Below are 12,288 nucleotides of genomic sequence, written 5' to 3'. Positions count from 1 at the left end.
CGCTTCCAACCCGGTCCCGGACCTGCGCAATCCAGCGGGACGAACAGCCCCTGCCTGCTGCCCGGTGGACACAGCAGAGAGGCTAGTAAAGAGCCCCCGGATCTGCCACACGACCAGACTCAGAGCCCTCGCACAGGCTGGTCGTCTTGCCAACGAGGAGTTGATAAAATTCAGGCAAAAAAACTGTGTTATGGAGGGGCTTGAAATGTGAGAGGGGATGAGGAGAGGCTGTGGTGGCTGCAAAATGGGACACACACTGAAAACTGCAGCTGTAACTGCTTGCAAATTGCAGAGAGCCTGTAGTCAATGATAGAAAAACAGCTGATCATGCAATCATGATCATCATCCCCAGGGTGTCCCCTATGGTGTGGCATCTCATACCCCAGAGCAGCAATAGGGTGGTCTCTGGCATCTTGTGCACTATGCTGCTGCACAGCCTGGCCGGGCTATAGCCACCCCTGAAAACGATTCTTCTTTGGGAAACAATTATGCCCTCAAAGGACACACCCACCCCACTGCTCACAAGTGCATACCTCAGCTGCAGCCCCCACACCACATGCTGCATCTCTGAGTCCCTTCCCAAGCCGGTGCCCTTTGACTTCCCCTCTGCCACCTCCATGCAAAACAGAGCCTGCAGTCACAGGCCCACAACCATCAACATCACTACATCCCATCAAAGCACTAATATTTCCAGGGATGTGTGTGGAGCTTTAGTCAGGGCTTTAGTGCTGGCACTCGTTACACGTATCTCTGCCAGCCAACAGTGAATGAAAGCCATTGTGCCCAGCCCTGACACTTGCATGGGGAAGTTCCAATCCATGGTATGCAGTAAGTACTTCCCCTATGCCATATCAGAACAGGCTCCTCCAAACTAATAACGTCTTATCGCAAGAACCTGGGAAGGGATAAACAGCTCAAAGGTGTAAACGGCCAGAGTCACCTTGGCCAATTGCTCTCTGAGGAGTTTTGGAGCCAAACCATCTCTTGTGGGATGAGTGGAGGAGTCTCTGAGTGTACTGGATGTGAAAGCAGAACCAAAATCCATCTGTGTGTCCTGGATTGTGATTCCCAACATGGGTGTTCAGATACGTTCAGCCACAAATGTGGCTGAGCCATTGTGCCGGCTGCCTGCCCATACTCATGGCCATGTGTCCCCAAAGCCCAGCAGATCAGGAGCCACAGTAGAAAGGATGTGCCACAGGCTGATCCGCAGGCACAACAGTGGTGTGGCAGCTCGGGAAGGTCACAATGTGGCACCAATTTTAATCCAAGGAAAATATTTTCCCCAGTATGGCAGGCTTAGCAAACACCACCCCAGGCTAGTATCATGGATGAGGGCTTCAAGAGAGACTTTTTGCCCTGGGTCCTAGCAAAAGTAATTTACTCATGGACAAATGCTGATAAGCAAATGGGACAGGGCAAAGAGGAAGGTAAAACAGAAAGATTAGGTTCCTCTTCCAAAGATCAGGGTCTCCAAGAGCCCGTGCCCCCATGCCAGTGTGGTAGCCCTGAGAGTAGCTGTCAACATGGGAGGGCTACAAAGTCAGACATAATTCAGTAGCCAGGTGTGGCCTTAGTGCTGCCCGGATGTTGTATTTATGAGGATTTTTTCCTCATCTGTTCAGAAGCCTATTCATGGTCCTATGGACAAAAGTCCAGGGTATAATCAGCATCATGACTTGTGTCAGCAGCAGGAGAGGACAGGAACACTATGCTAGTCCCCAGAAGTCCTCATCTCTCTGGAAAACTGCCAAGAGATCCACAAAGTGTTTTCACTCCTCATGAGCTGCCAGCACAGCCTGTGGTGTGGTGGTACTGGTTAAGGACTGACTGATGTGCAGACCATTACAGCACGGCTCTCACGGAGCTCTTCCAGAGCAGCACTATGCCAGCGACTTGCCTAGAGATGCCAAGATGCCTCAGGCACTAGGAAGCTGGCTTTCTAGCTGGCAATTCCCCAGATTTATGAAGACAATTCTTGCAGAGAAGGTATATAAAAAATTGGAGTTACTTCTCTGCAGTGGCCTTGGTGTTCAAACTGCCAGCACAGCCGCTAAAAACTAATATTTGGGACCACGTAGAGCTGTTCTTCATGGCCACTGCAATTCTTTAGTTTATGTTGGGTACACATGTAACACTGTCAGCACAGGCTGGTTGGAAAGGTGAATGTCACCCACAATGCCCAAACAACCTTGTTTACATTTCTTTACTCATTAACAGGGGTAAGATCTAACACATACAACTCCCTTTGTGTTACTTAAAGAGGAACAACTCAAACAGTTCAGAGGCAGTCATGAGCTCAGGAGCATTTGTAGTCCTCCATAAAACGTCTTCAGAGCCCTGTCAGGAATCTAAGCAAGAACTCAGACGTATTTAGAAAATCTGATACTCCATCAAACATCCATCTGACAGTCACAGCTGCAGAGAATCACTATAGACAGCCCTAAGTGAGGGTCATCACATCTCTTACATATGCTTTAGCTGCCCAGAGAAGACAAAACATCTATTCATTTTTGACTTCGACAAAGGAATGAAGTGTATTAGTAATGCCTTGAAGCCTAAACAACAAAAAAAGGACGACTGCATTAGAGGCTGCATTTACCAAGATAAACCTTTCTTCTGAAGAGAGTAAAAAGAGGACAGGGATAAAGGATTCTTGTGCCAGTTTTGATGATAGAAGAGCAAAGAGACTGAATGAGTAAGAAGGAATCTGTAGGAGCTGTTCTGAGCCCGATGTCTGATGACCCAGCCCAGCTCCATAAATTCATCCTTTCAGTAGCTTTGGTGCTCACAGGGACACTTGGAAAAGCCTCTGAGCCAGGTAGGAGCTGGAACTGCAGTCAGTTCCAGCTCCTAAGCTAAGCCGCAGCAGACCTTTGTACATTTGCTCTTCCACTGATTTGTTCTCCAAACTTCCTTCAATTATTACTTTGAAAAACACATCCTTACTAGATGCTGGAAAGCATATGCTTTACTTGTGTAGCACTACCAGTTTTTTCCAGGGCATTGCTGCAAGGCACCAGCACTCATTGAGCTCTTCATCCATGGAGACCTCCTTGGTTTGCCCAAAGAAGTAGCAGAGGAGATAATTGTGAGAGAAGAAAATACCCCAAACCCCACTCCTGCCCCCAACATCCCAGTCCCACTGATTCCCTTCTAGCCTGCCTCCCGTTCACTCCTCCATGGCTCTTCCTATTTCCTCCACATCCTCTCAATCTCTCAATCTTTCTGGCCCCTGAACCCAAACACCTTCCCACTTTTCAACAATTGGAGCTTGAACTTTGTATCAAACCAGACATGAACCCCTTCTGTGATGAGTTCAGTCACAACTGAATCCAAACTGGATGGTCACACTGTTCTGACCCAGGCCCCTCGCCCCAGATTCAGCCACCTCCAGGACCAGCTGAGGCAGCCCCACTTTTGGTCCCAGGGCAGCCTGGACCAGCTCAGCTCTGGTCTGATCTATGCAAGTCATCACAGCCCTCTGGGCTCCGCTCGGGGAGGTTACACACCATAAACAAATAAAGTTGGGAAGTCCCTGGCACTCCACGTCTGGGACACAGCCTGGCTTTCCTGATCTCAAACCTTTTTCTTGTCTCTTTTCTCCAAAATTCTGTTCCCTCTAAAAGTTGCCCATCTCTGCAGTTGTCCTAAGTTTCCTCATGTTTCCTTGAGTCACTGTCCCCTTCTGGATGGCAGAGTGGCATAGGAAGGTATGGCTGAAGAGGAAGATGGAAACCTGGCACAGGGCCATGTGCAGAGAGCCCAAAGTGTTGGTCAGTCCTGGTCACACAATAAGAGAGATATCCTTCCCTGCCCTCTTAGACACAGATGAAGCCAGCCCATCAGCCTATTCCACTCCTGAATCCTCCACTGGAAGATGTTAAAGAAGTGGCAATGAGTATGAAATCAGACCAAAGGACCAAGCTGCCTCTTCTGGCCTTTTTCCTGGCTGTCCTCAGCTGGATCCTTACCTTTGGTTTGAAAACAGGACCCAAGAGTAGCTATTCACAGCTACCAGTCTCCATTTTTTGCCAGTACACACATACCTTTGACACCAACAGTCCAGCTTTTCTGCACTTACCTTTTGCAGCTACTCTTAAAAATCACCTCAGACCTCACCAAGCTGGGGGGCAATAGCTGGGACTGCTCACAGGCACAGCCCCTCCTGCCTGCCTAACCCTGCCTTGTGCATTCTCCTACTTCCTTCTCACAAAGCCTCTTCTTGGCATGGCCAAGCTCCCAGGTTCTCAGAACTGCTCCCTTCTATGAGGCAAAGGGCAGATCCATAGCTTCCCTTGAGTTACTGGAATGAGCAGAGCAGGTCAGTGTGGATCTGCCTGGTTTGCCAGCCCCGAAAGAGGCCACAAAGGGGCCCTTCTCTAAGAAAGCCCTTCTCTTCTTCACTCTGAGATTTTTCTGTATCCACCCAGGATTAGGTGGAGAATGCAGCAAGGATGCAGTCTGAGAGCACCCATGAATGGCCTTCTGCCTCCTCTCCTCCTCAGTTCTGTGGGTGACCACGCTCCTCGTTGTCCCAGCCACACATTCCTGTGGGTACATCACTTGCCCTTGCAGGGCATTCCTGTGCTCCCAACCGCTGGCCAGGATTTCAGCCACATCTCAGAGTTTCTTCCTTATTTCATCTTGACAGTGGCCCCATCACCCTGCACAGTAGCTCCTGGACAAAGTACAAATGTGCTGCCAGAGGAAAAACTTGAGATCTGCATGGACTATGCCTGGATTTGGATGGTTATCTGTGTGTTTCAGATGCTACAGGAAATAACAGAGACACAGGACCTCACTGTGGCTTCTTGCTTTAAGGATGTCCTAATATGCTGATCTTTTAAAGCCAAACTTTCTTCACTCACAAACAGCCTGAACATGTACATGTCTTACTTTGACTCAAGTGAACTATTTCTTCATTAGGCTGACCAAAAACCGGTGTTCTCAGTAATGAAAGGCAGAATTCATCTTGTGGAAATGCTCGTGGAAAGTCTCCTCCACAACAGAACAACTGGGTTATCTCATTCCAAAAGTCTGCCAAGCACCAGCACCACCCAAACACTTAAGAGCACGGTTGTTTTGCTTCATAAAGCCACATCCTTAAGGATCTGGAAAGAATCTTGAATTTCAAAAATAACCTGGAGAATCCTTTCTCTGACAAATATTGGTTTACAGGATCTGTACTGCCCTCAAATCTCACCCCTTCTGTACCATACTGCACAAACTGGCAGCTTCAGCAAGTTTTGCAGTCTTAGATAAAAGCTTTAAAGCTTATAGATACACACAGACACAGAGAAATGAGATAAATATCAGGTGTTTAATCCTTTTTTTGATGACATTGAAGATCTTAGGATGACAAAAGATCTACAAAAAACACCAGAGAAAAAATACATATAAACTCCCAATGCAAAAGAAGTGTAGCTACCTATAGTGCTTTGCCATGCCCAGAGGGGATGGGAAATTAATTCAGCTATTATGCGGGTAATTGGACTTAAAAATATTCTACTGCTCCCACAGTTCCTCCCATCCAAAATAACCCATCCCAGAAACTCAATCTGCTGGATGTGTACATGCTTGTATGGAAAGTCAACCCCCTGCTACAAAGAACCTGGGAGGGTTTCAGGAGTTTTGCTCCTGATGAGAACTATGTACCAAAGACTCCTCCATCCAGGTTCTCCTGGGAAAACACGGTCTGAGGCCTTAGTCTTGAGTTTCTCTCACTATTTCAGTTTTGGGACAGTTTCAAATCTAGAGGCTTCTGGCCTGCTCTGATTCCCTTTCTGCTGACAGCTTTCTTAGGGACAGGTTTCTTAGGGACATTTTGATAAACAACGCATTTAATGCAAAGCAGAAACCCAGTGATTTTTGATAAAAGTTTCCTGGGGCAGATTGTTCAGCCAATTCAGCAAAGAACTCTGAGCTTTGTGGCAAGGACAGTGCGATGCTGAGGGTACACTGTCCCCTTCTGGCAGCAGCCACACACTGAATCTCATCCATGCAGAAGGTCTGGGCAGACAAGCAAGTCAGCAGGAAGGAAGTGTTCTGCAAAGGGACATCCAGCAGGACAGTGCTAAAACCAACCTGACAGATTCGGCCGCCCAAGGGAATTCATTCTCCATCCGTCTTCGATATCTTCTCTTGCCTACGTTCAGGCAGAACTCGGCAGTATCTGAGCTCCGGGAGTGAAATAACAAATGGCTCCTGGGAGTCGACTTCTAGGGGAAGAAATACAAATGATAGAACACCTGACACCATCCTCTCTAAGCTAAGGTCTGTGGCCACCCAAAAAAGGGTGGCACATCCCTCCAATGAAGAAGTCAATGTCAGTGGGGCTGTGGAGCAGTTAACATCACAGAAAGCTCCAGCAGAGTCAGAACTGCAGTTCTGACAGTGAGCAGCCATTTCCACTGCCATGTGTGTTTTGGGGCAAGGTAAACCCAACACTATCTGACTTGGAAGAGGGAACACACTTAGCCAGGACAGATGGTCCATCCCCATCCCAGCATATAAAACTTCATTCTCATTTCTGGCTCATATTACCTGCAAGGTCCAGCTTGTCTTCTTTCTTGTATCTGAATCCAGTCAACAAGCACCACTTCCATCTACACTGTCCCTCAGGCTCTGCCCTGAGCTTGTTTTAGTGTCCCACACCCCTGTGTCACCCAGTTACCTTCATGGCAGTTCAAAGCTTCTCTCAGTGCCCTACAGGCAGCTTTCTTTGCCTCCAGGACACCTCCAGGCTGGCCTGGGCTGTAAATTGCAGTCTCTACAGTCAGTTGCAGGGCCCCATCCAGCACACACTGCATTCTCCTCAGCGCTCTCACTGCCTGGTCCAGCTGCTCCTGGGAGTCAGGACGGATCATCACAAGCACCAGCACATTTGGCAGGCAGGGGAGGAGGCTCCTCACGTCCCGGACAGCTTCCTCCAGGTGATCCCACTGCATGAGCCTTTTCAACACACTGGCTTGCCATAGCATAAAAATCAGGTGTGGGGGAACCAGGTCCTCCTCTTCTTTTCCTTCATTCTCTGCCTGCTGTGGTTTGTGCTTGATGTCCCCTGTGCCGCACAGGTCCCGGGTAAAATCCACCAGCAATGAGGGAGCTCTTGACTCAGCATGGTCCACCTCCATCACACCCACCCGTCCATTCCGGCTCCCCAGCATGTCCAGTAGGTTGAGGAAATCCCAGGTGGTTCTGTCCACGAAGGAGGCCGACTCCTTGGATGCCATAGCTTCCTCTCACACCTCAGTTTACTGTGCTGCTGGGGAAAGGAGCGGAAGTAGCAAAAGCAATTGCACAGCACAGGCTCAAAACAGGCAACACCTGCTGCTCTGAGCAGCCAAGGCCGGGTTGGGTGGGACCAAATGCATGTGAAAATAGCAGTTTTGATAGAAAGATTCACAAATTGCAGCCATGTGCTTTCTGGGGTTGGACCTCCCAGAAAAAGGCTTTGTACCTTGGCAGTCTCTTACAGGGGAAAGAGAAGGGATGATTATGTGTATTTGGGCGTCTTGTATCAAACTTAGAACTTACTTCCTTCTCATCAGCAAAACCCAACTATATGATAGTGACCACAGGCCTACAAACCTGTTGTTACAGTTCACTTTGCTCATTATGTTTCCACCTCCTTCCTCTGTAATGCCTAAAGCTGGAAATCCCATCCATCCTTCTTTGAATCCGACATGTCCAAAATCTTGGTAGTTGTGGAAGACTAAAAGTCCTGCCTGACCTGGTCCCACATCCCATAAACTGCAATTTCTCTACACAGATTAAAAAAAGGCAGTTTTCCATGACAAAGGCTCTCCTGCTGTGAAGGACAGCACTGGCAGCAGGCTTAGGTCTTTAAGCCCAGCAAAATAATTTCTATACCAGAGCTGAGTAGTTGGGTCAAGTTTTTAATTCCAATTCCCAGTAATGTTTTGATTTACCCAACAATATATTCTGCACACACAACTACTCCACCTCTTTCAGAAAGAAGAGGATTAGCTGTGAAATACCAGCCCACTGCAGACTTGCAAAGCCACCAACTCAGAGGGCTCCATGACACACACTGGCAGCAGGGCCAGGTAGGGAGAAGGAAGCTCTCATGCCCTGGGAAGGAGGGACTGCACTGGAGTGGGCTCAAGGTGTGGTTGAGCCAACAGACTCACCTGCCTGACTGACCAGGATGCATTGAAAATGATGGAACTACTTGGGGTATGTGGAACTGCTCTCACAGGGTATCCACAGGTCATTGTGGGACTGTGACATCAGCAGCAGCCATGACAACCTGTACCCACCTCAAACCACCCTTTGAACCACCCAGTATTTTGGGAGGATTTTCAGAGATAAGAAACTGAGCCTTGCACTTCACAACTGTAAGTTCATTTTTCACCACCGTATTGTTCAGCAAAACGAAAAGAACTAAGGAAGTGCAGGAAGATGCTCACTGCCCTACATGACAAGCTGGGATAAGGGTGGCCAAGAAAACAGCATTAACACCTGGGCACTACAGAGCTGTGCAATGAAAATGTGTTTAAATTATTTACACAAAGCAGACACTACAGGCACACGTGCTGCCCAGGAACATGTGGGCTCACTATCAGGGATTCTACCAGAACTACTACTGTGAGATGTGAGAGAGGCTTTGCACCTGCCAGGATTCAGTGTCTCTGTCTGTGCTGTCAACTCTGATACCCTACAGAGAAAGAGGTCTCTCAAAATTGGTGGAGGCAATAAAACCAGAAATATACAAAAGTTAAACAGATTCTCCATTTTATTTTGAATAAAAATTTAGATCCTAGATGGATACAGCATCTGTAAAACAAAACCAGAGAATCATGTTAGAAATCTTGTATTCAAACACACGTTTTGCAGTTACAATCTAGACCATGTTCAACTGCTATTAAAGCAATCCCCAGTTTATGCAGAAGAGTGTGAGAATGACTTGCAGGAGCACTTTGCTGGTGGCACAGACTCTGTGGCAGCCAGCCCTCCTGTGCACCAACAAGAGCTCCCATGGCTCTGGATTTCAGGAATTATCTGTGCTGCTCCTACTGTGCTTTTTCTAAGGCACAGGAGAATGACAGAAAGAAAGGACTGCACCCCTCTTGTACTCCTTTTGACAACATCACTATGAAAATATTACATCACAGCTCTGGGTGAGAGACTTAAAAGGACAGTCCCACTGAAGTCCTGTGGCTAAAATGCCCAACAGTGGGGACAGGTGGAAGTGGCCATGACAGAAGAGCACTGCCCTCAGTTAAAACATTTGGGATGCAAGAGAAAACTCAAAAGGCAGAGGAGTAGAAGAGTGCAAAAATATATAGAACAGATTGGTGGAAAAGAAGGAGCTGAGTCTTGGAGCTTGAAGTGTCTTTCCACACAAGCAAGCACACAAAGCCCTGTCAAAGAGACAAACCCCCTCAGCATATGAAGCCAGGAAAAAGCCTCTCTAGGCTCCAAAACAAACAGTCACCGAGCCATGCTGAACACCCAGCAGCAACACAACAAAACCAGAATTCAAATGTTCCCTCATACTATGTGGAATTAAAAGGCACCCCAAGACCTGCCAATAAAGATCTTGCTGCTAAACCAGGTCCACTTACCACCCGGATTCTGTGTCCAATGGCCTTGGCAGGAAGGTTGGAGCGGAACTTGGCGCGCACCATGCCACTGTTCCCATGGGCGCGTGTCACCTTCCCCCAGATCACGCGGGTCCTGTTGGGTTTGCCTCCGGGGGTTACCGTGTTGCTGGGGGAAAGGAGGCACAGAACAGCTCAGCAGGGCAGTCACAGCTCTGCTGTCACCAGCAGTGACAATGTGGTTTCTCAAAGGCACTGCAATAATGTACCTCTGTAGCCATCTTTAACTAGAGCAACATCCTCTTTTATTTACTTGTGGAATTCTCCGGGATTTTCACTGCCCTTTCAAAGGTGTAATTACAGCTTGTAATTGATCAGAAGTTCCACTGGACAAGTATTAACAGCTTACAAAGCTCAAATATTTGGAAAACACTTTTGCTAACAGGATGAGACTGAAAAATCAACAATATGAAATTGCCAACACCTTATTTCTCCAGACACACTGAAGGCAAGAGAAGAAGAGGCCATTGGGATAGATGGCAGAAATAGCCTTAAATGAAGAGCCATGGACCATGCTGGAAATGATGGTGGTCAAGTTACCAGTTTGATCAATTTTATTCAAGGTAATTCTAACAGCACTCAAGAAAAAAAAAGTGGAAGTAATAAGCAACTGATCCTAAGGTGCCTACCAATGGCAGCAGAGCAGAAGTGAAAGACATTACCCAGACACACAAAAGTCAGAATAAAAATTCATTCAGGCTTCACAAAATCACTTTACTGTTTAAGTAACTCAACAGTTCAAAGTATTTAACACAAATTCACCTCAATTTAACAGTATTTAACAGCACTCACCTCAATTTACCCCATCAACCCACCTTCAGTTTTTGCCAAGCTTTGGCAAAACTTGTTTCTCATCACACTTGCTCTCTAATGTCTCATGTAATATCATTGTCTCCTAGCATTTACAAAGCCAATACAGGAACTGGCTAATTCAGCACAAGAATAAAACATCACTTACTTTTTAGCTTTGTACACATAGGCACACCTCTTGCCCAGGTAGAAGTCTGTCTCCTGACGGGCATAAACACCTTCAATTTTCAGAAGGGCCGTGTGCTCCCGCTGGTTTCGGAGGCCACGTTTGTAGCCAGCAAAAATGGCCTTGCACCACAGCCTAAAGACATGGAAACATCTGCAAATTATGATCACTCCAAAGTAATAAAAATAAAAACAAATCACAGGCTGCTTCAGCAGAAACTAATTCCACACCAGTAGAAATCAGCAGAGGAAACAACCAACTTTTACAAATCACTGCAAATACTTATGTTCAATGAACAGAGGAAAGCTGAGTATATGGAACATGAAGTATTTGAGAGAACATTGCATTTTCTGCTTGTCATAAACTCCTGACACTACAATACTGGCTTCATACTGAGTTTCAAATGCTGCAGCATTAGCAGATATTGTTTCCAAATATCTACTAACAACGAGTAAACATTGCTTTTTTTCTACACACCACAGCAAGTCTCCTGTGTTGCAGTAACTGCTATAGAAGGCATCAGCTGCCTCTGATTTGTAGCTTTAAAGGAGTGAACAGCCAGAGTAACAGCCAGACATCCACTGGACACAGGCACTGCACAAACTCCCCAGTAATTCTTCAGGCACTGCCCATGTAAAGTCATTCCAAGACTTGTCCCACACACCGAGCAGACAGCACATCTGGCCCAAGGGCATCCAGCATCTGCCCCGGGATCCAGCAGGATCCAACTGAGATACCCAGTTCTACTGCCACACGTGTAACAGGACATCAACTCCAGAAATAATAAAGCTGTGATTCACAGAACCATCGAATGGTTTGGGCTGGAGAGGACATTTAAGACCATCCAGTTCTGACTCCCCAGCCAACTCAATCCCTACGGTGGCACAACAGAAAATTCACCCGTGGCAAAAACACATTACTCTGTTTACTTAAGAAAAAAGTCCATGCCAAAGCTCCACTGTACACTGGAGATTAACAAACCCACAAATTTCACACTGATATTTACTGACAGGCCAGGGGGAGCGCAGCACATCGAAACAGCACCTACAGCCAGCGCAAAAGGCTTCAGAACAGGGACACACAGCTGTGGGCGTTCAATAGGGCCCGGCAGGACGCCGGGCAGAGGAACGCCGGGCAGAGGAACACTGCTCATGGCCCACAGCTTCAACAAACGCTCTCAGGAACGTTCCGACAGCACCGAGCCGAGAGCCAGCACTCACTCACCTCCCGGTCATGGTGTCCTCCCGCAGACCCGGTCCCGGCAGGCCTGCAAACGACACACAGCCATGAGCCCCGGGCCCGCAGTTCCACCCGGCCCGGCGAGCGGGACCCCGAACACCGGGGGGCTGCCCGGGAGTCACCCGGAGCTCCGGGAGCCTCCGCTGCCCCCCAGAGCAGCCGCCTCAGCCCCGCTCCAGCCGAGGGCCCCAGCCCGCGACAGGGACCATCCGCCGCGCATCGGCGCCATCCCGCCTTGTCTCCGCCCCGGATCGCGCCATCCACCGCGCCCCGGGAGCCCCGCGCCCGCCGGCGGCCCCACAGCGGGAGCAGCACCTCCCAGCCCCGCTCCCGGCCCGCGGCCCCGCTCCTCCTCACCCGCAGCGCCCCAAGATGGCGGCGAAAGAGACCCGCACCCCGCTGCCTGCCGGGAAATGCGCTGCCAGGACCCGAGCGGGCAGCGCG

The 12,288-nt window shown here is 48.4% G+C and overlaps 2 protein-coding genes across 3 annotated transcripts; both read right to left on the bottom strand.

Annotated features, from left to right (window-relative positions):
• Positions 1-5,321: 5,321 nt before the first annotated feature.
• On the bottom strand, positions 5,322-7,480 carry LOC128940729 (uncharacterized). 2 transcript variants are annotated; one of them, XM_054282369.1, is made up of 3 exons: positions 6,677-7,480; positions 6,088-6,221; positions 5,322-5,370 (listed from the first exon to the last, which is right to left on the bottom strand). In XM_054282369.1, the coding sequence occupies exons 1-2, from the start codon at positions 7,233-7,235 to the stop codon at positions 6,115-6,117; spliced, it is 666 nt and encodes a 221-aa protein (XP_054138344.1). In that variant the 5' UTR covers positions 7,236-7,480; the 3' UTR covers positions 5,322-5,370; positions 6,088-6,114. The 2 variants fall into 2 exon arrangements, with proteins under 2 accessions (XP_054138344.1, XP_054138341.1); XM_054282366.1 differs by lacking the exon at positions 5,322-5,370 and having other exon boundaries at positions 5,813-6,221.
• Positions 7,481-8,743: 1,263 nt separating this feature from the next.
• RPL35A (ribosomal protein L35a) lies at positions 8,744-12,240 on the bottom strand. The gene is made up of 5 exons (XM_054282370.1): positions 12,202-12,240; positions 11,830-11,872; positions 10,588-10,740; positions 9,594-9,738; positions 8,744-8,802 (listed from the first exon to the last, which is right to left on the bottom strand). Exons 2-5 carry the CDS (start codon positions 11,838-11,840, stop codon positions 8,779-8,781), a joined length of 333 nt encoding a protein of 110 aa, XP_054138345.1. The 5' UTR covers positions 11,841-11,872; positions 12,202-12,240; the 3' UTR covers positions 8,744-8,778.
• Positions 12,241-12,288: the final 48 nt, after the last annotated feature.

Source organism: Melozone crissalis, unplaced genomic scaffold, assembly GCF_028551555.1.
Source record: "Melozone crissalis strain CALT ecotype California unplaced genomic scaffold, PUWL_Pcris_2 ptg000034l_1, whole genome shotgun sequence".
Taxonomy (NCBI): Eukaryota; Metazoa; Chordata; class Aves; order Passeriformes; family Passerellidae; genus Melozone; species Melozone crissalis.
This window is presented reverse-complemented; position numbering and strand designations above follow the sequence as displayed.